The 27,631-nt window shown below is 35.6% G+C and overlaps 1 protein-coding gene across 6 annotated transcripts in view; it reads right to left on the bottom strand.

Annotated features, from left to right (window-relative positions):
- The window catches only part of RPAP2 (RNA polymerase II associated protein 2), an 83,262-nt gene that overhangs the window by 31,898 nt on the left and 23,733 nt on the right, over positions 1–27,631 (bottom strand). For 4 of the 6 annotated variants that reach the window (XR_006601820.1, XM_045064849.1, XM_004752597.3 and 1 more), the window contains 5 exons: positions 26,923–26,958; positions 23,947–24,883; positions 19,027–19,109; positions 16,124–16,204; positions 4,657–4,725 (listed from right to left, as the gene is read on the bottom strand). Coding sequence is in view for 4 of the 6 variants with exons in the window: in XM_045064849.1 (XP_044920784.1) it covers positions 4,657–4,725; positions 16,124–16,204; positions 19,027–19,109; positions 23,947–24,883; positions 26,923–26,958 (1,206 nt within the window). In the remaining 2 variants the exon portion in view is untranslated. Of the gene's footprint in view, positions 1–4,656; positions 4,726–16,119; positions 16,205–19,026; positions 19,110–23,946; positions 24,884–26,922; positions 26,959–27,631 lie in introns of those variants that run through there. The other 2 variants (XR_006601821.1, XM_013056151.2) reach the window with 2 other exon arrangements.

Raw genomic sequence — 27,631 nt, 5'->3', positions numbered from 1 at the left:
AAGAGGAAAAGGAGAAAAGGGATCACGCTGATGGGGGTTGTCCTATGGCTATAAAATCTTCTTAGAATACCAGTCAAAATATTCCAAAAGAAACTATCCTGAGTACTGAGACCATGATGAAAAACGATTCTACAGTTTCTGCTTTTCCTCTATTAGGAGAAGGATGAGAATTATGAGGAATATAAAGACAAATGAGGTATCACAAAATGTACTTTAATGTAATTAATTATTATGCCTGCTAATTTGGTATACAAACACATCAAAATTATATAAATACATTAACTAGCTTTACACAATAGAGTATACAGGCACTAAAATATTTATAGCAGACTGTCTATACATTTAAATACATCTTTATAAAAAATCAAGCATCAAGACAATGGAAAGAGGTTAATACTAGAATATTTGTGGGAAAATCAGATTCAACTCTATTATTTCAACATATAGTATGTAAGAGTAAAGTCTGATAAAGTTCAACTAAGGTAAAAAAAATTACTATAAGCAAGTGCTTAAGCAATAACACCAATTACCTGGCTACTTTACTGCATTTCTAATGAGTTATTAAAAAGCAAAAAAAGGGGGCACCTGGGTGGCTCAGTTGTTAAATGTCTGCCTTCAGATCAGGTCATAATCTCAGGGTCATGGGATTAAGCCCCAAATTGGGCTCCCTGATCAGCAGGGCATCTGATTCTTTCTCCCCATCAACCTTTATCCCCCCACCCTGCTTGTTCTCTCTCTCTCTCAAAAACAAAAACAAGAACAAAAACAAAAAACAAAACCTTTAGAACAAAACAAAACAAAAAAATACGGGGTCAATTATCAGTGTTACATATGTTCTATGTAAGGAGTACTTCAGAATCTTTGCTAATTATAACATTTATTTAATAAATATGAAAGGACTAAAGGGAAATTAATTCCTTCACTGTTAAATAAATGTATACTGTTGAAGCTCTGATTTAAAAGGTCTTTCTGTGTGCTCTTGACAACTATTTAAGGTCTGAGTACAAAGGATAAATATCCAAAAATGTTGTAGTCATATAGGCCATTCGAGTCATATGGAGAAATCTAAATGAAATGGGAATAGGTCATGATGTATTTTTATATAGAATTATATTTCATTGGGGGCGCAAAGATGAAGTGTATAATTTGATTTGATCAATTCCTTCCTCAGATTATATGGGTATACAGTTCCCATCAGTATACACTAACAGATTAAACATTGTGGTTTAAATTTTTCTAATGTTAATACATCTGTGAAATTGCAAGGGAAATTAGGAGGAAAAGATGATATGCCACAGAAACATCAGATTTACTATTAATACAGATGTGAAAATTCAAGAACCAGCCCTCTTTCATTCTTCTGGACTGCCACATTTTGCTCAAAATATTGATCTTTTTTCCCTCTAACAAGAGTTAAGACTGGTGCCAGTATAGCAAAAATGCTAAGAAAATGTATATTTTCTAAGTAGTTCTCGAGAGGAATTTTGATATAGCTTTCATACATTAAACAAGTGCTAATAATAACAAAACACTGCAATGTTCATATACAAAGAGTAGTAGCACTGTTATACAATACTTAACAAATTATCTCTTTATATTCATCTACAGTGACTGTAACTGCCATTCAGAATCTTTTTCCTAGCTATAAAGATTTAAAAGAAGTTTACTTTTAACATGAATTCCAGAAACAACTGCAAGCAATGACTAAAAAAATTCCACTGGAAATTTGAGAGTAGATGCAAAGGTTTTCCAATCATAGAAAAATTATTAAAAAAAAAGATAATCCCATGTATGCCTATGTTCAATCTTAGCAGCAATAAATTAAAAGGCTGAGGAGGGTGGTTATTGTTCTACAAGTATGTTTGAGTATTTTACTTCCTTTCTCCTTTTATGTGCATGTCTCTTTGGGTGTCTAAGGTCTCCATATTTTTCACTGTGCTTAAGATTCTTTATCCAATGTTGGCCATCAAGCCTGCTTTTTCTTGCAACAACAACAAACTGTCTTTCCCAAAAAGTAACTGTGAACTCTAAGTGGGCAGAAAGAGGGCTACAAATATGAAGTATAATTATACTTTAGTCAATAGGATTAGTATTTACCTATTTTAATTTTATCCCCATCTCGTAAAGTAATTTTACTCTAAAAGAACAAAAGGACAAAGCTGAGAATGAAGGGGCTTACGAGTTCAGCCAGAGATTCTTTGGGGGAAGAAAATGAAAAGCTAAAGGGAACTTTCTGAGAAAAGAGGAAGTAAATAATACTGGGACAGGAGACAAAAGTCTTAGAAGTTGATGACCAAAGAATAAGGGGATTCAGTCCGTGAGGACATAGAAGGTGCAATGCAGAATGGAAGGGATCAGGAATAACCTGCAGGGAGGGTCAATGGCAAAAGTTATTGAGAAAATAATACCTGAAAGGCAAAAACCAAGAAAGTTTCAGCTGATTTGGTGTCTACAGTGACCAAGGATTTTAAAAAAGAAGTCAGAGGAGCCCTAACTGGACAGGATTTTAGCTGTGCAGGCAACAAAAGGACCAAAGACCAGGAGAAAGATGGACAGTTCTAGCTATGGGTTAATGTATAATGAAAGAGAAGGATACAAGGTGAATGACAAAAGGAACTAGTCAGTGTTTACTGCTACCTCAAGACTGACCACATAACGTTCAACATGCAATACAAGTAAGATGTGCGCAGTCTGTTTCTTAACTTCAATAAAGTTACTATTTTTATGGGTCATTGACCCTTGAATTAAGAGGTTCCCTATACTATATCCAAAGTTAGGGAAGTCAAAATGTGCCTAAGAGGATTAGCAAAGCTTTCAATTTTTTGTGCCATATGGGGACCTTTATTAAAATCAAACACTAGAAGTTTATTTTTGTGTGGAATAATCACTTGAAATTTTAATGGCATACTCAGTAAGCAGCTGCTCATTAAGATAATATTTCCAGTTACTGGCTTAGAAAGCAAGATTCTGAGATTACTGCTTGGCACAGGCCTGTGACTTGTCAACCAAAAAAGTTACTTCCTCTTTACAATAATGAATTGCAGAAGTACAGTTAAACAGTTATCTATGAGGGTTTATTGGCAGGCATAGGATATGGTGGGTGAGCAGAGATACTGATATTTTTTTCTGCTAGTGACCAAAATATTTACAAATTTCATAAAATGGAAAGAACTTTCTAAAAAATTACTAAGATCTGTTTCACAAATAACCAATTCAACTGGAACACTGAATAGTAGAAATGACAAAAGATTTGTTCTTATGGTTGATAAAAAATTTATATCAGGGCATTCAAGTAAAGTTATTTTCTGTGTTCTGATTTAATGAATCATGTGAGTTGTATCTGGCTGGGTGACACAGATGCTGGCTCACTGAAGCCTACTCTAATGCCTCCCAGCACAGCCTTCCTTGGGACAGTGAAGCCAGAGCAACATGTCAGACTGAAGAAATATCAAAGAAAGAGAAAGCAGGGCTGGAGATGCTATGAGGTTGGCTCATAACACATCTTGACCTGTGTGTCCAGTAAGTATTCAATGTCCTATGGGCTTCAATGACCTAACAAGCACCAAGTAGCAACAGTAATGCAGTAATGAATGGTCCTCAAAAGAAGACTTGCAATTCAAGCTGAAAAACACTACACTTACTAGATGGCTTTAACCCTACTGAAAGACAGCTTTAGAAACCACTAGTGATTTCTTAAAAGGTGAATGAGTATTAAATGTTTTATATATGCTTGTGTAGTACCTACTTGAGTTCCTTTACACCTGTCTGATTTTAAAGATGTGTATTAGTTTGGATATTAAAACCTTTCCAAAGCTATTAATAATAAAATATGTTAAAAAATGAAATAGCATTAAATATGTTGGTAAAACTACAGTTATAGGGGCGCCTGGGTGGCTCAGTGGGTTAAGCCTCTGCCTTCGGCTCAGGTCATGATCCCAGGGGCCTGGGATCGAGTCCCGCATTGGGCTCTCTGCTCAGCAGGGAGCCTGCTTCTCCTCATCTCTCTCTCTGGCTGTCTCTCTGCCCATTTGTGATCTCTCTCTCTGTTAAATAAATAAAATCTTTAAAAAAAAAAAAACTACAGTTATAAATAATGAGACCCATTCAATGTTAAAAAAATGCTTTTTTTTTTTAAAGATTTTATTTATTTATTTGACAGACAGAAATCACACATAGGCAGAGAGGAAGGCAGAGAGAGAGGAGGAAGCAGGCTCCCTGCTGAGCAGAGAGCCCAATGCGTGGCTCGATCCCAGGACCCTGAGATCATGACCTGAGCCGAAGGAAGAGATTTTAACTCACTGAGCCACCCAGGTGCCCCCCTCAAAATGCATTGTTAAAAATGAAATTAAAGGACTATTCCATATATATTCCACATGGAGATGATCTCCTCTTTCAAAAGATAACAAATAATACTTGTGAAGAAAAAGGCCCTCAGAAGAAAAGATGGTAAAAAAGATAAAGAGAATAATTAAAGCTTATCAAAATATTGGCATATCGCTTTACATGAAAGTTATTTCATCACATACTAAAGGAAAGCAAGGTACAAAATAGAGGTACATTTTCTAAATATGCTTATAAAATCAATGAATAACTTGGTTTTTCCCCGAATTAAAATCCTATTTAGTATTTAGAATTGAAATCTGAAGGAGTACTCACAATGACAGCAACACCACAGCAATTAAGGTCCACTCTGCAGGTTTGTGTATAATATTTCTATTTGTTAATCTGTAAGATAGAAAGATAAAGTTTACCAAAGAATTGTTATCTTTAAATACACAAACTATCTATTTTTAAATAAAATCATATTTATGACATTATGTCTTAAAGAGCACTACTTTCTTTTTATGTTTGATAGGAGTCAGCAGTACAGAACTGTGGCTTAATCTTCAGCAGCTGATAATGACCATCTTTTTTTTTTTTAAAGATTTTATTTATTTATTTGACAGACAGAGATCACAACTAGGCAGAGAGTCAGGTGGAGAGAGAGGGGGAAGCTCCCTCCTGAGCAGAGAGCCCAATGCAGGGCCTCGACTCCAGGACCTGAGCTAAAGGTAGAGGCTTAACCCACTGAGCCACCCAGGTGCCCCTGATAATGACCATCTTAAAAGAAAGTGCTCCAGCTCCACTTCTATATATTTATAGCAATTTATAAGAATGTTACTGTTAGACATGATGGGAATATAGGAACAATATGAGCAACTAAACTGCATGGTTTATTAAAATATACACAACAGTTCCCTGTAACCATTATCTTCTGTATTTTCCCCCAATAAATTTTTTCATTTAAATTAACAAACTAATAGGCAATTTCTAATTTTTTTTTTTAAAGATTTATTTATTTGACAGAGAGAAATCACAAGTAGACAGAGAGGCAGCCAGAGAGAGAGAGAGAGAGGGAAGCAGGCTCCCTGCTGAGCAGAGAGCCCGATGCGGGACTCAATCCCAGGACCCTGAGAAGGCAGCAGGTTAATCCACTGAGCCACCCAGGCGCCCGGCAATTTCTAATTTTAATTCATCTTTTTCACCTTCCTACCTTGTGCTAGGTTGGCAGCAGGCACCGAAGGGATGTCATAACCCATAATTTACAGTAAGAGTTGACAATAAATTACAAGACTAAGTCTTTAACAAAAAGAGTTTTATGATACGAAGGTGCACCAGCACCCCAGTGTTTATAGCAGCAATGTCCACAATAGCCAAACTATGGTAAGACCCCAGATGTCCACTGACAGATGAATGAATAAAGACGTGGTATATATATATATATATACACAATGGAATACTACAGCCATCAAAAAATGAAATCTTGGGATGCCTGGGTGGCTCAGTTGGTTGAGCGGCTGCCTTCGGCTCAGGTCATGATCTCAGCGTTCTGGGATCGAGTCCCGCATCGGGGTCCTTGCTCGGCAGGGAGCCTGCTTCTCCCTCTGCCTGCCTCTCTGTCTGCCTGTGTTTGCTCGCTCGCTCTCTCTCCCTCTATCCCTGACAAATAAATAAATAAAATCTTTAAAAAAAAAAAAAAAGAAATCTTGCCATTTGCAGTGGAGGATGGAACTACAGGGCATTATGCTAAGCAAAATAATTCAATCAGAGAAAGACAATTATATGATATCATTCATATGCGGAATTTAAGAAACAGAACAGAGGATCACAGCAGAAGAGAGGAAAAAATAAAACAAGATGAAATCAAAGAGAGAGACAAACCATAAGAGACTCTTAATCACAGGAAACAAACTGAGGGTTGCTGGAGGTGTGGGGGAGGGAGGGATGGGGTAACTGGGTGATAGACATTGGGGAGGTTATGTGCTATAGTGAGTGCTGGTTATTATATAAGACTGATGAATCACTCTACCTCTGAAACCAATATTATATTATATGTTAATTAACTGAATTTAAATTAAAAAAAAACTTTTAAAAAATTAAATTAATTCTAACACTTAGCAGTTGATAACAAAATACACTGTAGTCAACTTAGTTTCTCAAAAACCATTTGGAAAAACTGCTCTAAATAAAAAATGATATAAATCAGTAAGAAAAAAAAGACAGCCAATGATATCTGATAAAGGACTGTTACCAAAATAGACAAAGAACACTTAAAATTTAATAATAGGCAAACAATAGCCCAATTAAAAAATGGGCCAAACACCTTTACAGACATCTCACCAAAGATAAACAAATGGCAAAAAGGCAGATGAAAAGATGCTCCACTTAGTATCTCATAAGAGAACTGCAATAAAAAATGAAACTGAGATACTGCTATATACCAATCGCAATGGCCAGAATCTTGAACATTGACAAAACCAAATGCTGAATCAAAATCCATCCACAAGAGTCATACATTTGCTACAAATGATAAACCTACACTGACATCATTATCACATTGGTCAAATGTTTGGCTCTGTAGTAAGGATGTGGAGCAACAGGAACTCTTATTCATTGCTGACAGGAATGCAAAACAGTATACCAACTTTGGAAGAGTTTGTCGCTTTCTTATAAAACTAAACATACTCCATCATCTGATCAGCAATCATGTTCCTTGGTGTTTACCCAAAGGAGCCAACAACTTATGACTATAAAAAACCTGTGCATAGATGTTTATGGCAACTCTATTTACAACTTCCAAAACTTAGAAGGAACCAAAATGTCCTTTAGTAGGCGAATAGAAAATAAACTGTGGTACATCCAAATAATGGAATATTACTCAGCCCTAAAGATCTACATTCTCAAGATGCAAAAAGACGTGGAAGTGCTTTATTTTATTTTTTTACAGATTTTGATTTACTTGTCAGAGAGAGAGAGAGAGAGACCACACAAGTGCATAAGCAGGGGGAATGGCAGGCAAAGGGAGAAGCAGGCTCCCCACCAAGCAAGGAGCCTGACATGGGACTCAATCCCAGAACCTTAGGATCATGACCTGCGCTGAAGGCAGACATTTAACAGACTGAGTCACCCACGTGTCCCAAATGGAGGTGCTTTATATACATATTACTTATGTGAAAGAAGCCAGTCTAAAAAGGCTACATGCCATATAATTCCAACTATATGACATTTGGGAAAAGGCAAAACTATGGAGATGATAAAAAGATCAGTGGTTGCTAAGGGTTGTGGAATGGGGGTGGGGAAAAGTAGCAAATAGGTGGAGCACAGAGGTGCTTTAGGGCAGTGAATGATACTATAATGATAGGTACGTGTCATACAGTCATCCAAACCTATAGATTATATAATACCAAAAATGAACTCTAATGTAAATGGTGGACTCTGGGTGACAATGATGTCGATGTAGCTTCATCAGCTGCAGCAAATGTGTAACTCTGGTTGGGAGGTTGCAAATGGGGGAGGCTACGCATATGTGGGGACAAGGAGTATTAAAGGGAATCTCTGGACCTTTTTCTCAATTTTGCTACGAACTTAAAACTGCTCTTAAAACATAGTCTTTTAAAAAAACCCAGCCAATAAACAAATAGACAAAGGATATAAGCAGGCAATTTACGGAGGAGGAAAGTTGAACAGTCAGTAAATATTTGAATAAGAGTTTAATTTCACCAGCAAACATTGAATAAGAGTTAAATTTCACTAGTAATCTGGAATACTAATATAAAAGCAATAATATAAAATATAAAAGCAATAATTCACTCCATCACATTGGCAAAAATAAAATACTGATAACACCAAAGGTTGGTGAGAATATGAATAGCATTTTTAATCTACTTGATGTGAGCAATCAAACAACAATTTGGCAATATCTAATAAAGCTGAAATGCTTATGAACAGCTCAACTATTTCACTTCTAGATAAAAACCCTAAACAAACTCTCACTTATGTTTATGGAGATATGTATAAAGGTAGTTAATGTGCTTGTAATAGGAAAAAATCATAAATTGTGGCATTTTTATGGAATGTTGAAAAGTCAAAATGATGAATGAACTAGACTTACGTATTTTGTTCATCACAATTTGGAAGACAGCAAGTATGGTATCACATTATATAACTCAAGAACAGACAATAACTCAGTATTATTTATGGATACACACAAGTAGAAGTATAAAAACAAAGACTAGAAAGACATGTAGCAAATTCACAGTATCAGTTGCTTCTGGAGGAGGGAAGGAGAATGGATTGGGAAAGAGAACAAAGGGGAATTCACGTCAGGGCCTTTGCATTGGTTATTCCATTGTCTGAAACTATCTTCCCCAGGTTAGTTTTCTTGCCACCTTCAGCAAAGATAAGGCTATCTGGACCACCACATTAAAAAGTGAAACTTCTAGGGGCACCTGGGTGGCTCAGATGGTTAAGCATCTAACTCTTGATTTTGGTTCAGATCATGATCTCAGAGTGGTGAGATCAACCCCTCTTGTAGGGCTCTATGCTCAGTGGGGAGTTGGATAGAGAGTCTCTCCTTCTCCCTCTGCTCACATGTGCAGGTTTTCTCTCTCTCAAATAAATCTTTTTTAAGAAAGATTTTATTTATTTATTTGACAGACAGAGATCACAAGTAGGCAGGAAGGCAGGCAGAGAGAGAAGGGGAAGCAGGCTCCCCGCTGAGCAGAAAGCAGGATACGGGGCTCGATCCCAGGACTCTGGGATCATGACCTGAGCTGAAGGCAGAGGCTTTAACCCACTGAGCCACCCAGGCACCCCTCAAATAAATAAATCTTAAAAAAAAGAAGTGAAGATTCCTTCCACTTCCTATGCCCAGACTCCTGACTCCCATATCCAGCTATATATTTTTTTCTCCTATTCCAGTTATCACTTTTTCTTTTTTTAAGACTTATTTTATTTACATCGGAAAGAGTGTGTGTGGAGGAGGGGAACATAAGCAGACTTCAGGCTGAGCTCAGAGACCAAAGCATGGCTGGAGCCCAACATAGGGCTCAATCCCACAACACTGAGATCAGACCTGAGCTGAGACCAGGAGTCGACATTCAATTGACTGTGCCCCTCCCAGGCACCCTTCTACTATCACCTTCTAACATATATAGTTATTGTTTACTATCTGTTTGGTTTTTTGGCCTGTGGCAGGAATCTATATGTTCTTCACCTATTTACTTCAGATTGATTTCTTGGGTGTTCAGAAAAATTTGATATTTATCTAGCTGTGTTTGAGGGATGAGGCAAGCATAGCAGTCCCCCTACTACTCTGCCTTCTTAACTCTTTTCTCATCAATTATTTATTCCAAATGCCCAGAACAAGGTAGGCATTCAATTAATTTTTTCTGAATGACTGACTTAACCTTTAATATTTTCTTTAAAAAATATACATCTGGATCAAATATTACAAAATATTAATATCTATTAATTGAGTAGAGAATATGTGTATCTTTATTATATTAATCTGAATTTTTCCCATAGTTAAAATGTTTTTCAAAAATTTAAAAAGTCCAGAAGATATAAAGTACACTATAGTGGTTAAAAATTCTGACAGAGGGGCGCCTCGGTGGCTCAGTGAATTGGGCCTCTGCCTTCGGCTCGGGTCATGATTTCAGGGTTCTGGGATCGAGCCCTGCATCAGGCTCTCTGCTCAGTGGGGATCCTGCTTCCCCCTCTCACTCTGCCTGCCTCCCTGCCTACTTGTGATGTCAAATAAATAAATAAAATCTTAAAAAAAAAAAACCCTGACAGACACATGGGTTTGATACTCAGATCGGTCACTTGGCTGTACTTGGGACACATTTAACAGCTATGAAACTTTTTAAAAATTCAATAAAACAGGAACAACATACTACCTACCTTGTAGAGTTCTTGTAAGGACTAAATGTACAAAAGACATCCATGTTGCCAAATTCAACGGACCTTTCTCAGTCCTCATCTTAACCTATTAGTAATATTTGACACAAATGATACTTCCTTTCTCCTTGGGACACTTTCTTTTTCTGCTTTCCACCTGCTTGATTTCCCTCCCTCTCACTGGCACTCTTTCTCAGACCTTCTGATTTTGGATAACTCCATGGCCTCTGCCCTTGGGTCTCTCATTTCCTCTATATATGCTCCTTCCCTTGGTGCTATTATCCAATCTCATAACTTTAAATATTAGATAACTTTGTGCTGACAGCTCTCATATTTATGATCTCTAGCCTGGACCCTTTCCTTGAATTCTGGACTTCTATATCTAATGGTCTCCCTGACCTTTCCACTTGACTATGTAATAGGCATCTCAAAACTTAGTATGGCCAAAACTGAGTTCCTCATCTTCCGCCAAAACCAGGTCCTCCTGCAGATAGGTCCACCTCAGTAAATGGCTATGTAATCCTTCCAGAGTCCAGCTACTTAGGCCAAAAATCTTGTGGTTAACTTTGGCTCCTTTGACGTCCTGTGCCCAACCAGTCATCAAATCCTGACAGTACTATCTTCAAAAGAGAATTTGATTACTTATTACCTCCAATGCTTTCACCTTGTTCCACTTCATTTCTTGCCTAGATTACCAAGGCAGTATCCTAAATGGTTTTCCTGCCTCTGCCCATCTATTGTAATTCTTTAATCAGCAGAGTGATGTTATTAAAAATGTATATCAGATCATATCATTCCTCTGTTCAGAATCAACCAATTGCTCTCCATCTCACCTGGAATAAAAGTGAATGAATGATCACAGCTATAAGGCCTATATAATCTATACCACATGAGCCCCCCACTTCTCTGACCATATTTATATGTACCTTTGCCTCTGCTCACTTCTCCAGCCTCCTTATCATCCTTAATATTTTATGAATACACCAGGCCTGCTGTACCTAATATATTTTCACAGAGAGCAAGATGGCTTGCTTCTTTACCAATTTTTAGTTCTTTTTATAAATGGCAGCTTCTCCATAAGGTCTTCCCTGACCAACCTATCTGTCACAGACAAAAAAATCCCAACTACCTCCCCCTATTCAGTACCAATCCTTTTCCATGCTTCTGGGAGAAAAGGAAGAGAACGGAATGAGAAAGGGGAAAGGGCACATCATCTCATAATGATAGTACATGTATTGTTCTTAAATATTTACATATTCATTCTATTAGAATAGTTTCATGAGAGAAGGAATTTTGTCTGTTTTGTTCACTGCTTTGTCTGGAGCAACTAAAACAGAATCTAGCGCATGACCAAAAAGGGTCAAAGGATAAGCATGTAAAACATGGCAAAAACAATTAAAAGTATATTCCTTTCCTTTTTCTTTCTTTTTTTAAAGAAATTCCTTCCTGCTATACATGAATCTCCCAAAGTTAAGCCAAATTTAGGATTTCATGAGTTCATTTACTCATCCACCAAAAAATGTATCAAGTACCTGCTCTGTATCACTGTTTCAGGCACTGAGGAAAACACAAGATCTTTTTGTGTCAAAATACAATTTCAGGGCACCTGGATGGTTCAGTTGTTAAGCGGCTGCCTTCAGCTCAGGTCATGATCCAAGGGTCCTAGGATGAAGGCCCACATCAGGCTTCCTGCTCGGCGGGAGGCCTGCTTCTCCCTCTCCTGTTCCCCCTGCTTGTGTTCCCCCTCTCTCTGTGTCTCTCTCTGGCAAATAAATAGATAAAATCTTTAAAAAAATAATTTTAATTAAAATCAGATTCAGAAAAATATCTTTTTTTTAAAAAATATTTTATTTATTTGACAGAGATCACAAGAAAGCAGAGAGGCAGGCAGAGAGAGAGGAGAAAGCAGGCTTCCTGCCGAGCAGAGAGCCCAAGCGGGGCTCGATCCCAGGACCCCGGGATTATGACCTGAGCCGAAGGCAGAGGCTTTAACCCACTGAGCCACCCAGGTGCCCCAGATTCAGAAAAATATCTTGACTGATATTTACTGATGACAGTAAATCTTTACCAAGCAACTTCTGATGGAACCACTATGGCAGGTAAATCAAAAATAACATTGTGGATAAATGACTGTGATGCAATTCAGTGGAAAGGACAGCTCTATTCACAGGGGAAAGATTCTTGAAAGAGCTGAAAAAGCTACTTTATGTGTAAGTTCTAAGAGGCTCTCAACTCTGGCTGCACATTAGAATCACCTGGGGGGCTTTTAAAGAAAACTGATGTCTGGGCCCAACCCTTAATCAAATGAAACTCAATCTCTAGGGGTGGAGCCAGGCATCTGTAGTTGTTAAAAGCTCCCCAGGTAATTCTGATGCACAACTGGTTTGAGAATCACTGTTTTACAAGTTCCTATTATTGATTATCATTTCAAAGGGAAGGATACGGTTATTTATGTCAACTTTTTTCCACTGCCAGTATTGACTGAAAAGATCTCTCAACATTGGTCTCTGTTATCAATATGGCACTTTTTTTTAGAGACTTCATGAAGAAGTCCTAGCCCACAAATAGTCACATACCTTCTGAAGTTGTTCCTTCTAGAATCTGAAGACCCCATGAGTTATCTTACCAGAGATACTCTATATACTCTAAATAACTGACATTTTCCTAAAAAGTGGCAAAGCCAATTTAAGCAATTTTTATTGAAGCTATAGATTCTGACCTGCAAGTACTAAAGAGTAAAGATTTAAAAAACAATATCAAGGTTTCTTATTTTTGTGTGTGATTAATGATCTTGTAGTTGCATCATTTCCATGCTATCTAATAAGAGTAACCATCTCAGTAATCAGAACAATCATGTCATTTAGATATACTGTTATTACCTGGACATTCACTTTCAAACCTAAACATTCTAGATGAAGTAAAAATGTCCTTATAGGTTTTTGTCAGTCAGAAAAATAAAATGTTGCAGTCATCAATGATGCTTGTGAAAACCATTCATTTTATGTGTAAAATAATTAGTAAAGATTTTTGATTAGTAAGCAAAATAGATCACAGTTAATACAAATAGCAAATACATTAAATAGACTACTTTCTTGAGAATGCTGTATCTGGAAAAAATGCTTATATAAATTCAAATATTGTTAGGACAGAATAATAGAGATAAGATTTTATACTAATTCGATCTTTGCAGAACTCTACTATATACCAGAATTCACAACATTAAACAAAATTACTATGGTTAAAAAGGAACAACAGGCCCCCAAATGGAGTCCCTTATGCTAAGACCAAGACTTAACACCTGGACCTAACTGTAGTTTTAGCCTCTCCCAGGAGTGGAGTTTTAAACCCATCAGTCTAGAATTTTCTGATAACCAGTAAGGAGGTAATCTGCATGATAAGACCCTCTGCCTTTCCCTCTAAGGGAAGGTGACCTTGTGAGAAACAATCCCTTAATTTTTTCTTCCTAATAACTTCCTTGTCCTGTCCCATTTCTGCCTACAAATGCCTTCTATTTTGTACAACCCTTCTGAACATCCTTCCATTTGTTAGATGAAATTCTGCTTATTTCATTAATCACTGAATAAAGTCAATTAGCTCTTTAAAAACTGACTTGATTGAATTTTTGTTAACAGCTTTAAGGGCTACATTTTAATTTTATTTAATTACTGCCATTTAAGTTATAAATCTTCAAGAAAATGGCCTATTGGGGAATTCTTAGAATCTTGCGATGATGAATTTATCACATCACTTCAAAATATCCTGAGCTGCAAAAGTACTAAATTATGTAAATAGACATGTAATAATCTTAATACAATCTTTAATCAAAATAAAAATGTTGGGGTGCCTGGGTGGCTCAGTGGGTTAAGCCTCTGCCTTTGGCTCAGGTCATGGTCTCAGGGTCCTGGGATGGAGCCCTGCATCAGGCTCTCTGCTCAGTAGGGAGCCTGCTTCCCCCCACCCCCACCTCTCTGCCTATTTGTGTTCTCTCTCTCTCTGTGTCAAATAAATAAATAAATACTTTGAAAATAATAAAAATGTGAAGACAAAACTGTTAAGAGTAAACTGAGGCACCCTTAACACATTCTGTTGAGTCAAACTTCACAATAAAAGAATCTACAAGAATGTCTTAAAACAACTCCTGAAGTCTTGAGTCTATAAAGGCTAAATATTTAAATATAAAGTGGTACAAATGATCCTCTCAGAAGATAAGGTTTTTGAGATTTGCCTAAACTATGAATCCTAGATCCTTCTAGTATATATCTTATTGAAAAACAGTTTCCAGAATCACTTCGTGGCACACAAAAATGTTAGTGATGTTTTTAAAGGTGTTGGTTGAAAGTGAATGGCTATTTGGTTTTACTGATATATAGTACAGTGACTGTAAGAGAAATCTAACAGTTAACAATATCAAGAAATAATTTCTGTAGTGTAATTTTAAACTTTTAAAATATTATTACTACTGTTGATAACAATAAACCCTAATAATTATTTACTGGATGAAATGATTCTTCTAATTTAGAAGTTTGTTCAATTTTGGTGCTATCTAGTTTCAGTCATAGGCAAGTAATGATTTTAATATCTGGTCACTGGCATTTGGCCAAAATGTGTATTTGGTGCACCTCTACTGATAGGGTGTTTAGAGGCCTATCCTTATGCTTCTTGGTACAGAACACAGCCTTAGTCTGGGTATTTTCACCATGATGGTTTTAGAAAAATCTCAACTGCTCTGTTTCTTCCTTTCTTTATACTTCTTATCACTTCAAATCCATTCCACACAATTCAATATTAAACTACCCACTGTTTTTGTACTGTTCACTGTGCTCAACTTATTTTCTAACAGGAGAGTTCTTCCTTGAGGGTGGGCATAGTGCTTCTTCTGCATTGCCTATAGTGTGTAGCAGCACAGTGCTGGTCATTTGATCTCTATCTATTAATTCACTAAGATTCAATATGTTACTGGCTAACACCTTTGTGTCTGAGACACCATTTTCCTTCTTAATTTTAGACTACTCTATAAATAAACAATCCAAAACTAACTATATCAAGGTTTGAGCAAAGAAGATCCTGCATTTAATAAAAGATGTTTAGTGGAGAAGAAAACAGAATACTATTCTTAGATCTAAGACACTGAAGGTAAGTCACTTTTTTCACGTTTTTGTTAGAAAGCCCTCTTGCTCAACTATAGAACCCAACAGTTAAAATCAGAACTAGACAAGACTTAACATAGTCTTAACAAAACTCATGTCTTAATTAAAACCCAATGTGCTTATTTCTTATTGTACTTTCTTGAGGCATTGATGAAGGTGTTTTGCAATGCTCCAGAACACCCAAACTGCTGGACCAGAAAAGCCATGATAGCAAATGCCTAGGAATAAACCTAGGATAGGAATTCCTAGAGGATTACATCCCACATGTGTCCTTCCCTGCCCACGATTATGGGCTGACCACATACTGATCCTGATCCATGATCATATGCTCCCTGCTGCTTTCCTGCATGGACCTTCCTAAATCTTTCCTCATAAAACTCTAGGAGTCCATCTTGTGCGTGGAGAGACTGATTGTTAAGACTTGCCATCTCCCCTGGCTGCTGGCACCCAAAATAAATCTTTCCCTTTGTCTTTTTCAAACTCTTGTCTCTTTAGTTATTGCCTTCTCTTGGGACAAGTATATCCAAGTTTGTTCAACAAAAGTGTGGGCAAACCCAGCCAGGAGCTATGCTTTTGATTAGTCCAGCCCCCTCGGGATTTCCTAGGATGGAGCAGTTGGCCCTGGGTTTACCCATTCATTTCCTGAGTTGGGGGCTATGATACATTATTAGGGAACACAGTCTTTCTATGGATTCTTCAAGGCAATCACAAGAAGTCAAAAAACTGAGAAGGAAAATTTTAGTATTAACACTGACCTGAAAGTTCGGATAAGATTTTTAAGTTGTGCAGAAATATCTCCTAATGTGATCTGAAGAGGCCCCAAAAGTCCAGGGACTCTGAAAAGAAAAAATTACATTTCCTTTAAAATATAATTTATTTATACAGAAATATTACTTGAGTCTTGCCTAAGTCTGGATTTTCCATAAGTAATAATGGCCTTTAGGTAGAAGCAGTTAAGCTAGCTTCTGACTGATGAGAACTCATGAGAACTCACATTTCATATTAATCCCATATACTCCACCATATAGTCTATGGTACAGTGTGAGGCACTGAAAAATATTATCCTGGCTGCTACCTATATTCTTATACTTGTTTTTCTTACCTTTACTTTCAAATAATTAGATTAAATGGAAAGAACACAAGGCCAGAGGAACTGGACCCCCTAAACTGTCCAATTTAGGAGTATGACCTATTTCTCCTTATGAAATCCTTACAGTGGGAGTAGAAACTGATATATTTCTAGAGAGCAATTTGCCAATACATGTTAACATTGTAAATATGGATATTCTTTGACCCAACAGTTTTACTATGAAAAACCCCTAAAGAAATAATCAGATAAACATAAAAAAGATGCTTATTGCAAAAAGTATTTTTAGTAGTGAAAAATCAAAATAAACTATGATATAAACATACAGTGGAATATAATCAAACCTTTAAAATGAAAACATGAATCTATATTTTTTAGCGCGGACAGATATTCATGTTGTGTTAAGTGAAAAATGCATATGTAGTATTGTCCCATTTTTATAAAAACTTATATATAATGACACTATACATGATAGTATATTTCAAACATTCCTCCCAGAGTTTTAGTGTATTTCATTCCTCCCAGGGTTTATACTATAACAGAGAAAACCAAAGGAAATGAATACACACACACATACATATATATTATGTATGCATCAGGGTTAAATATCAAAATATTAATAGTAGTGACTACTCAGTGGGATTACAGATGATCTTTACTTTCTTTAAACCATTTTGTACTGCCTAAATCTTCTGCAATAAGCATGCATTACTTTTTTTTTAAAACTTATTATAAAATTATAAAGTTTCAGATATATTTCAAAATGGAGAAAATAGCAATAACCACATAAATCTATTCCCAGATTCAACTTCCAATTATTTTGCTAAACTTATTTCATTTTTTTCTTTCCTTCTTAACTTTTTTTGCCAAGTAAATCCCTGATGTCAAGTCATTTGGCGCCTAAATATTTATCTATCTCTAAATACAAGGGCATTTTCTTATATAATAGCAATAAAATTATCATACCTAACCAAATTAACAATTTCTTAATATCATCTAATACATAATACATATTTTATTTTCTTCAATAATCTAAAAAAAAATGCTGTTTACAACTGTTTTGCTCCAATCAGAAACTAAAAAAGTCTTACTTTTACTATTATTATTTTTAAAAAGTCTTACTTTTATAGTGAGAAAAAACTGAAATGCTTTCATTAATAACCAAAAAAATCCTCTATGTCAATAATTACTTTGTTTTTGTGTGTTTCTGCAAGTTATTCTACCTCTTCTTAAATTTAGTTCTTGGGCCCCTGGGTGGCTCAGTGGGTTAAGCCTCAGCCTTCGGCTCAGGTCATGATCTCAGGGTCCTGGGATCGAGCCCCACATTGGGCTCTCTGATCAGCAGGGAGCCTGCTTCCTCCTCTATCTCTGCCTGCCTCTCTGCCTGTTTGTGATCTCTGTCAAATAATAAATACATATAAGTATCAATAATCCAACCTAACTTTCAAAACCTGTGTAACCACAATCAAGGATTGTTATCTTCTTGTCCTATGAATCAGACATATAGTGACTTTTACTGTTTTCTAACCAATTGTTAGACAAACAAATGTCTAAGTATGAGGACCATATAAAAGACAAAACTAATAACAAACTTAGATTATCTGGGAGGAGCCTAACATAAGAGAAACTCGATAAATAAACAGTTACTTAAAATGTAAAACTTGGAGGAGTAGGCTGCTCAAAATATGAAGGCTTCCAGAAAATATGTTCTTCTTACCATTGAACTACTACAAATTTAAGACTACTCCATAAGCACAGCCTTATTTATTTATTTATTTTTTAAAGATTTTAAAGTAATCTTTACACTCAACATGGGGCTCGAACTCACAACCCTGAGTGAGATCAAGAGTTGCACGCTCCACCCACAGAGCCAGCCAGGTGCCCCTAATCCATATACAGACCTTAAACAATGACTGAAAACACCTTTCCATTTTTTCTGCTAAAGAAAGAAAATAGAGATTAAAAAGTTCAAGATGGCCCTCACATCTCTGGAAAAAAGATTTCAAACTTCTTTGAAAGACAAACCAAGATTACAATTTTTAAATGTCATTTATGACTGGGCTAATTACAAGAAAAATAATTTCCACCACAGGAAGTTTAAAACTAAAGTGCAAAGTTGACTTGAACAAAAACTCTTAAGTTGCTGAGTGTGAAATGGTTCTATAAATATGTATGCAGAGTGAGTTAACAGACCGTTAAAACTTCATAAAGTTTCATTCACATGTGAAACTGATGTGACACATATACCACAAATCAGTATTTAAATGGTTTAACTTTGATATTTTTTTCCCTGACTTCATTGGATTATGAAGTGGAAGTGACACAGTTTAGTTTTCTACTCCCATAATCTCAACCTTCCTCTTCATTATGTGCTTGTGTATCTTCTACACAAGACGAAATTTCAATATTTCCTTGGCAGGATATCTTTAAAAACCTCAACTTCTCAAGTAACTTTTCAAATTATTTTTCAAACTTACAAAATTCAAGGATAAAAATTAATATAAATTATGAACCCACAAATACCAAGTTAACTTTAAATATTGTAAAGTAGAATGACAATTACATACTTACACTTTACTTAACTTTTCAAGTACGATGCGTTTTCTAATCTGGTTCTGAGAACTTGAATCTATCAGTGGAAAGGTGAGATCATGCTAAAATCACGTTTTTAAACAAAACAAAGCAAAGTCATAAATTTACATTCTTCTTTGATAAGAACTATAAACATTAAAGCACAAAAATTCATACCTGAGGTATGGCAGAATAAAAACTAGACTTGAGAATTATTAGAAGATTTAAATTTGAGCATTGGCTCAGTCATTGGGCCGATGTGAACTGAGTCATATGCCTGCTTTTGAGAATTTTTCTAACCTGTATCAAGGGATACTAATAACTTCTTTATTAAACGAGAAAATGTATACAAAAGAACTCTGGGAACTACTAAATGTTATACAAGTGTTGGTGATCAAAGCTTTTAAAACTAGCAAATACAAAAAAATAATTAAAATTAGCAAATAATATATATATATAATATATATATACTATATATATATACTATATATATATACTATATATATAGTATATATATATATATAGACACACACACACACACATACCCCATATACACGTACATATATTATGGGGAATTCCACTTCTAGAAATGGCAGACAAAATAATTCTAACCATTCCTCCTGCTGAGAACTGAAAAAAAGCTGGGAAAATACCCACATTTGATTGAAAACATCAGAGACCAACAAAGCAGTCAAGAATCAACGCCAGAGATTCTAGAGAAGGTAATTCCAGAGAGGGCAGTGACTAATTCCAGAAGAAGCAATTCAGATACTGAGAACCTGAGCATTGTTTTTCTAATAAGCATTAAAGCTTGGGGAAATGCCAAGAAGGAAGAGGTACTAGCAACCCTTCCCTCCAAGCTCAACTTAGAAGGACCAAACTCTAGCACTAAGAATGAATAGGAAACTGGCTCTTTCAGGGACTGAAGTACAGCTTCAAATCATCTTAATCCCTCACTGAATGAAGTGATTTAGAACTGCTACAAATCATGTGCCTAAAGCAAAGAGAAATCTGTTCTGGAGGAAGATAACATCAGTTTGGTCTCAAGTTATCTGTGATTTTTAACATACAATGTTTGCCATAAATAATAAGAAAATAAGACAATATGGTCAAAATGTCAAACATTATCCCAAAGAAAACAGCCCCCAGGCAATCCAGAAAATGATGTTATCAACTTTATTTAAAATCCCTATGTTGAGGGGCACCTGGGTGGCTCAGTCATTAAGCATCTGCCTTCGGTTCAGGTCAGTGAAAAACTTCAAATGAATACAGACTATAAATCATCTTACAGGATTTAAAATATAGAGAGAATAAAAACAGACAACAAGAACACCTAAGCCCAGAAAGGGTAAACAGAATTACAGTTTCTAAGGTACTATCTAGAAAGCAAAAAATTAACTTATATTGGACTTTTATAATAATTCAGTCAATTCAGATTTTAATCTTTAGAGTAACCACTTCTGATTAGTAAAATAAAGTATAAAAAGCAAGCTAATAGAGGGTAAACCATGAAATAGTACTATTTAATTCAACAAAATCAGGAAAGGAGAGAAAGAGGAACATAGAATGGATGAGACAAGCAGAAAGCAATGAGTGAGATGGCACAAACCCAAATATATCGACACTGAATGTAAACAAATTTCTCCACATAAAAACAATTACCAGCCTAAGTAAAAAAAGGCAGTCCTGAAAATACTAATAAAAGAATGCTAATGCTAGCAAAACAGACTGTAAGAAAAAAAAAACTTACCAATGTAGAGAAAGGTCACTCATAATACAGAGGTTCAATTTACTAGGAAGACATAACAATCTTTTTTTTTAATACCATATAACATGGTCTCAAATATTAAAAGTAAAATTTACTAAACCAAAAGTAGAAATGATCCATAATTATGATGAAAGATTTTTTTTTTAAAGATTTTATTTATTTATTTATTTGACAGACAGAGATCACAAGTAGGCAGAAAGGCAGGCAGAGAGAGAGAGGAAGGGAAGCAGGCTCCCTGCTAAGCAGAGAGCCCATGCGGGGCTTGAGCCCAGGACCCTGGGATCATGACCTGAGCTGAAGGCAGAGGCTTTAACCCACTGAGCCACCCAGGCGCCCCAATGGGGAAAGATTTTTGACCTATCTCTCCCACTTCTCTTAGTAACTAACAGAATGAGCAACACCTCTCCCCACCTTTCCCCAATCAATAGTGTTTCTTAAACTTTAATATGCACACATTTCTCCAAAGGAAAATAATGAAATCTGACCCATACAGCTCATCATAAAAATCAATTCTAGGATGAAAGGAAAAACAGTCTAGAAGATGAAGTAACCTGGGCTAAGCAAAGGTTTCTAAAGAAGTCACTAAAGGGAACAATGAATAAGTTGGACTCAGGTTATCAATAATGCGAGTGAAAAGGCAAGTCTCAGAGTAGAGATGTTATTTGCAAAACACATTAACTAAAATTGGGTTTGAATCCTGAATAAAGAATTTCTTCAAAATCGGTAAGAAAAAATACTTAGATATTCCAACAGATAAATGGGGAAAAGACTTGAAAAGACACAAGACATTCCAAATGGTCAAAAAGCAAATAAAACCTTGCTCAACTCATTAATCATTAGAGAAATGTATTATAATAAAAAAACAGTACCACTGAAATGTGAGAATTAACAATGTCAAGTACTGATCAAGAATGTGGATCATGGGGCGCCTGGGTGGCTCAGTGGGTTAAGCCTCTGCCTTCGGCTCAAGTCATGATCCCAGAGTTCTGGGATCGAGCCCCACATAGGGCTATCTGCTCAGCAGGGAGCCTGCTTCCTCCTCTCTCTGCCTGCCTCTCTGCCTACTTGTGATCTCTGTCTGTCAAATAAATAAATAAAATCTTTAAAAAAAAAAAAAAAAGAATGTGGATCTTGGAAATTCTCATATAGCTGTAGTAGACTAAAAACTGGCAAAACTATTTTGGAAAACTGGCATCATCCAGTATAGCTGCATATACACATACACTATGACCCAAAAGTTCAAGTCCTAGATACACACCCAACAGAAATACACATACCTTAGAAGAGAGACATAAATTATAAAGTTCATAACACTACAGCCCTAAACTGGAAAAGCCTAAATGCTCATTAACATGAATAAATTGTGGCCTATTTCTATGAGATACTATGCAGCAATAAAAGAATGAACTATAGCCACATGGAACAACACAAAAAATGACTCATGAACTAACATTGCATGAAATAAACAGGAAACCAAAGAACATATACTATGTGAATTTACTACAGTTCAAAACTGGCAAAGTGAATCCATGTTATTACAATAGTTACTCATTTTGGAAAGAGGTAATAATTAGGAGAAGACATAGTGGGGCTTTTGTTTTACTCAAATTTCTTGGCCTGAGTAATGATTATAAGGCTGTGTTCCTTTGTGATAATTAATAAACGGCACACTTACTATTTGCATTATACTTCAATGAAAAAGTTTTAAAATATTATACAACAGAGGAATAGTCAATTTTCTTTCTTAAGTAATTTTTTCTGTTTAAGGCTTATAGCACAAAAATGATAAAATAAATGATACATTAATGTAGCTTTATGCAGCTGAATGACAGATAAAGGGTTTCTCCAAGCTTACTATAAAACTTATAAATATTGTATAATGATACAATTGAAGTGATTTAAAATAATAGAACTGGGCTAGGGAGCATTCTGTAGAAGTAGAAAATTTCTAAATTTTTACTGTACTTCTACTCTCTTTCTAAATCTCCAAATGTGTTCTTAAATTTAGAGCCACATTTACTCAGAAATCTTTAATAGCAAAAGTTGTCAGAAAAACAAGGTTACTGCCCCCTCCTCTTCAAGCCAAATAACTTCATTTCTTAAGCTATACCTGAACATAAAAATGGGTAGGAGAAATGCTGAGAAAATCCCTCCCCCTTAATCTCAGCAACATACATTTAATCCCTACAGATAATTATTATTTACTGAGTACTAATTGTATATGAGGCACTGTGATACATACATACATTACTTTTAAATTCTTAACAACTGAAAAAGGAAAGCTATTTATATATAGTCCCATTTACAGATGAACACTCAAATTTAAGAGACCAATTTTTCATATAGCTAGTAAATGAGAGAGCAGATATGAAAATCTAGGTCTGATGTGTTCCTTCCATTTTCTCTTATGTCTGTTATTTCCCAATACGTCTCCTTTCCTATATTATTTTCATTGATATTGTTGTGAATGGGCATGTTGGCCAAATACTATACAGATAAATATTTTACCATTCAACTAGTAAATCTACTCCACTATGTACAGACCCATTGGAAATGAAATACAAAGATACATGCTCCATGTAGAGATTTGAAAGAATATAAGAATACAAAGAATATCTGTTGGTGGTGGGGGGGGAACCTCCCTAGAGAGTTTACAAAGAACTAGGTTTTAAAGAAAGCTTTATCCCACAATTCTAGGCTACTCCTATATTAGAGAAAAATACTACACATTTATGAAATTTCCTAGGTGCAAATGTCAACTTATTTGGAAAATTGTAATGCCAATACTGGAGATGACATTAAAAAAAAAAGTTTATATTTATTTATGAGAGGGAGAGAAAGAGCACACAAGTGGTGGGGGTAGGGAGGCAGAAGCAGAGAGATAATCTCAAGCAGATTCTCCACCAAGCAGGGAGCTGGATGTGGGACTTGATCCCAAGACCCTGAAATCACAACCTGAGCCAAGGGCATGCACTTAAGGGACTGAGCCACCCAGGTGCCTCTGGAGATGGCACTTTAAATAAAAAAAATGATAAACTAAACAAACCTGAAAATTTAACAATTATTTCTTTAATGTTACTGTTTCAAGATTTGTTATGGTGAGTGTCCCATATGCTAGCAGCACAGAAAACTAAATCATTGTTAAGACATACCTCTTCAGAGTCTTGTGATTTGGTAGTTTCTTCACTCAAAACATATCGTCCTCTATAAAACTCCCTTATTCTCAGATTTAATGTTTCAGTTTCTTTCTTCAAGTTCTCATAACTTGGCAGTGGTTTAATGGCTGTTTCTGAGGCCCTAAAAGGTAAAGACTCATCCAAGCTGTTCTGAGATTCCTGCAAGGCAGGAGAATGTTTATCTGAGTCAGAGCATATGTCATCTTCATCAAATTCTTCTTCTTTAGCCAGAGGGGATGAAGAGAGTTTCAGACACAAAGAAGCATAATTTTGGCCATACAAAAACCTCAAAGTTTCTTCTGTCTTCCATTCAGTCAAAGTCTCTTTCAGGACTTTAAGTAAGTTTGTCTTTGCAACTTCGGGACACATCTGTACCAGCCTAGAGGGTGACCTAGAAACTTGGTTTGATTTGGCAAATTTTCTCTTAAAATGCTCAGCACTTTTCTTACTTATGCCTACTAGAGTTATTTTTGAACTATTGTATTTATTTTCAGAATTTTCTGTAGCTTCTAATTTTTCTTGCAAAGGACTATTTGAAGAAATCTGAGTACTTACTTGCTGTAAAGGAAGTTCACAAGCAGCAGCTTTCCCATGACTATCTAATCTGCAATTGCCTAGCTGCTCAGTGACAGCTATTACTGTCTCTTCTTTGTCTTCACATTTGGAGTTAGCTTTCTGACCAGCTTTCTTTTTCATTATGCTTTTTTTGGGCAGCTGTGGACTTATACCTGTTGCATTTGGTCTGTTTCCTGGTAGAATGGTGGAAACAAAGTCTTGCTCATTATCACTGCTACTATCACTATGAGAGCTAGAAGCACTAGATTCATAATGCATCTCAGAATGGCCAGGATTGTCAATATCTGATGTTTTAATGGTCTTAGTGCATAACTGTACTTCCTTTCCAGAATGGCCACTGTAGAAGGAAAAAAAAAAACATTAACTATAATGGAAAAGCAAAATGTGCCACAGCATTTATATTTTGTAACTTTTAAGGTAAAAATTTGTATTCCCTAGGCAAAGCCTTATTTATAGGCATATATATGTATACACATACAATACACATACATATATACACATTTCCAAAGACTACTATAAATCTATTATTTCTCTATACCTTATTTGATATAATTCCATCATCTTCTTTCCATCTTTTCCCCCATTACTTAAAAAGTGTTAAGAGTACAGCAAAAAGAAAAAAGCTTTGATAATTCCATCCTAATGAATTATGTTGATTTTTGCCTGTTATATTTCTGTAAATATTTAATATGTCCTTTTTTAAGATTTTATTCATTTATTTGACAGAGATCACAAGTAGGCAGAGAGACAGGCAGGGGGCGGGGGGAAGCAGGCTCCCTGTTGAGCAGAGATCCCAATGTGGGACACAATCCCAGGACCCTGGGATCATGACCTGAGCTGAAGGCAGAGGCTTTAACCCTCTGAGCCACCCAGGCGTCCCTCATATATCCTTTTGAAAAAAAGGTTTTCTTTTAAAAACTTTACTCTCGCTTTGTCAAAAAAATGTATTACAGAAACTCTGCTTAGATTTTGAAAGATAACAGGCTAAAAAGACATATTTAAACATTTTCCAATTTTGGTTGATAGTTATACAATTTCATAGATAGAACAAAAAACACTAGAAAGTCATAGCAGAAAATAAAGTCAGCAAATTAACATTTACTGATGAAAGATATGTTTGAAAACTCAGAGTTACAACAGAAGGCTAACAATAAAAAATAGTTTTCCCTTTGATTATGTTCCTTCAATTTTCAAATAGGCTTTAAAAAGATTAAGAATTGTGAAAGAAGGAAAAGAGAAGCTGTATCTATACAAACTTGAGATATGCAATGATAGATAAGCAGGTACTTTCAAGGAAATGCACATATCAAAACTTTAAAAGATTAGGATAAGGATTCTGGGTGGGGGGGGCATTGGGTGGTAAAAGAATATATGGGGAAAAAAAGAGTATATGGGAATTTTCTACTTTTCAGGCAATTTTTCTATAAACCTAAAATTGCTCCCTAAAGGTGCTACTAATTTTTTTAAATGATTAAAGAATAAGATGAAATAAAATAATGCAATAGTAATAAAGAAGTGTGCCAGGTAAAAGTATAAAGAAAAAGAAAAAGAAAAACAGAGTTGAAAATAAGGTTGTGGATGGGAATAAAGAAAAAAATGACAAGTCTATTCAGTATTAGATATCACTTTTTTAGTTAGAAGCTAGCCTATATATAGCCATGGGATTATCTCTTGCATCTGAAGTATAATTTCAAAAAAATTAGAACACTTTGACTTTCAGGTTTTATACTTTCTTTTTAGAAATTTAAGGTAATTATATTTTTCTATATTATTTTAAAGCCATAATTTAAAATATTTATCAATAACTATCTCTCACATGTGCTCAATTCCATGTGCTAAGGTAGCAACTAATAACCAGGAAAATTTATCCTGATAAAAGTTAAAAAAAAAAAAATGTCTTTTAAGACATGGTTATAGTTGGGCAAACACCACCACAAAGAGAGTTTAGAAAATATCAAAACTTGGAATTTCTATTAATGCTTTAGAGACTCTTCCAAATAACAAATGATATATTAAGTTTCAAAATCCTATAAAATAAGGTTATAAAAACCTTTCAACAAATGTAATTGGTATAATCTACTTGACAAAGAAGCACAGTATCTCAGATGGAAGCTCTGTTTGTGTCATATTTCAACAGGTTCAATTAGACTGCCTTGGTAGGAACAGCTGTACAATAAATCATACAGATCAAACATAGCATCTTATTATCACAAAAGAAAAAGCTGTACAAGGCAAATATTTCTTTGTGTAGGCTAAAATGGGCACTTACATAATGTATCAACACAGGAAGTCTAAGAGCTCATATCACCTGGTTTACTCTTAATGTTTCTATTAACAAGAATACATAGAAGGTAAGCAATACTGATTCAACCATACCTTTGTCCTTCCTGTAGCAGCTGAAAATCAGGATGCCTGTGACAAAACACAGCAATAGAAAATTGAAAGTAACTGATATGTCAAACATTTGAGTGTTTGTTATAACTACATTGGATAGAAAATATATCTAAAAGGAAATAGTTCATTTTAAGTTTTTTTAAGAAAAATTTGAAGGACGAAATATTATGGAACTCATCTGTAAGAAATCTGGATTAATCTCTTTCTTTTCCAAAATTTATTCATATCTTAGGAGTAAGTTCAATTTCCATGAGCCCAGTAAAATTTTCCCTGAATAACCTGACTAAAGTAACTCACTTCCTTCTGTAAATTCCAGAGTCAGTATTATCCACTCAGTTAATACCTACTAATCAGGTATTCCTCTATGACTTAACACTAGAATTCTTATCTACATGTCTTAATTTTCATATGCTTTAGTGTGGTTATTTTCTTTCTTTTTTTTTTTTTTTTTAAGATTTATTTATTTATTTGACAGAGAGAGACCAAGCAGGCAGAGAGGCAAGCAGAGAGAGAGAGAGGAGGAAGCAAGCTCCCTGCCAAGCAGAGCGCGCGATGCGGAACTCGATCCCAGGACCCTGAGATCATGACCTGAGCCGAAGGCAGAGGCTAAACCCACTGAGCCACCCAGGTGCCCTTTAGTGTGGTTTCTTAACTAAACTACAAGCTCCTTGAGGGCAGAGATTATGTACTA

The sequence above is a fragment of the Mustela putorius genome, unplaced genomic scaffold (genome assembly GCF_011764305.1).
Source record: "Mustela putorius furo isolate JIRA1106 unplaced genomic scaffold, ASM1176430v1.1 tig00003853_pilon_pilon_pilon, whole genome shotgun sequence".
NCBI classification, from domain to species: domain Eukaryota; kingdom Metazoa; phylum Chordata; class Mammalia; order Carnivora; family Mustelidae; genus Mustela; species Mustela putorius.
The sequence above is the reverse complement of the archived record's forward strand: the minus strand, read 5'-3'. Positions and strand labels throughout refer to the sequence as shown.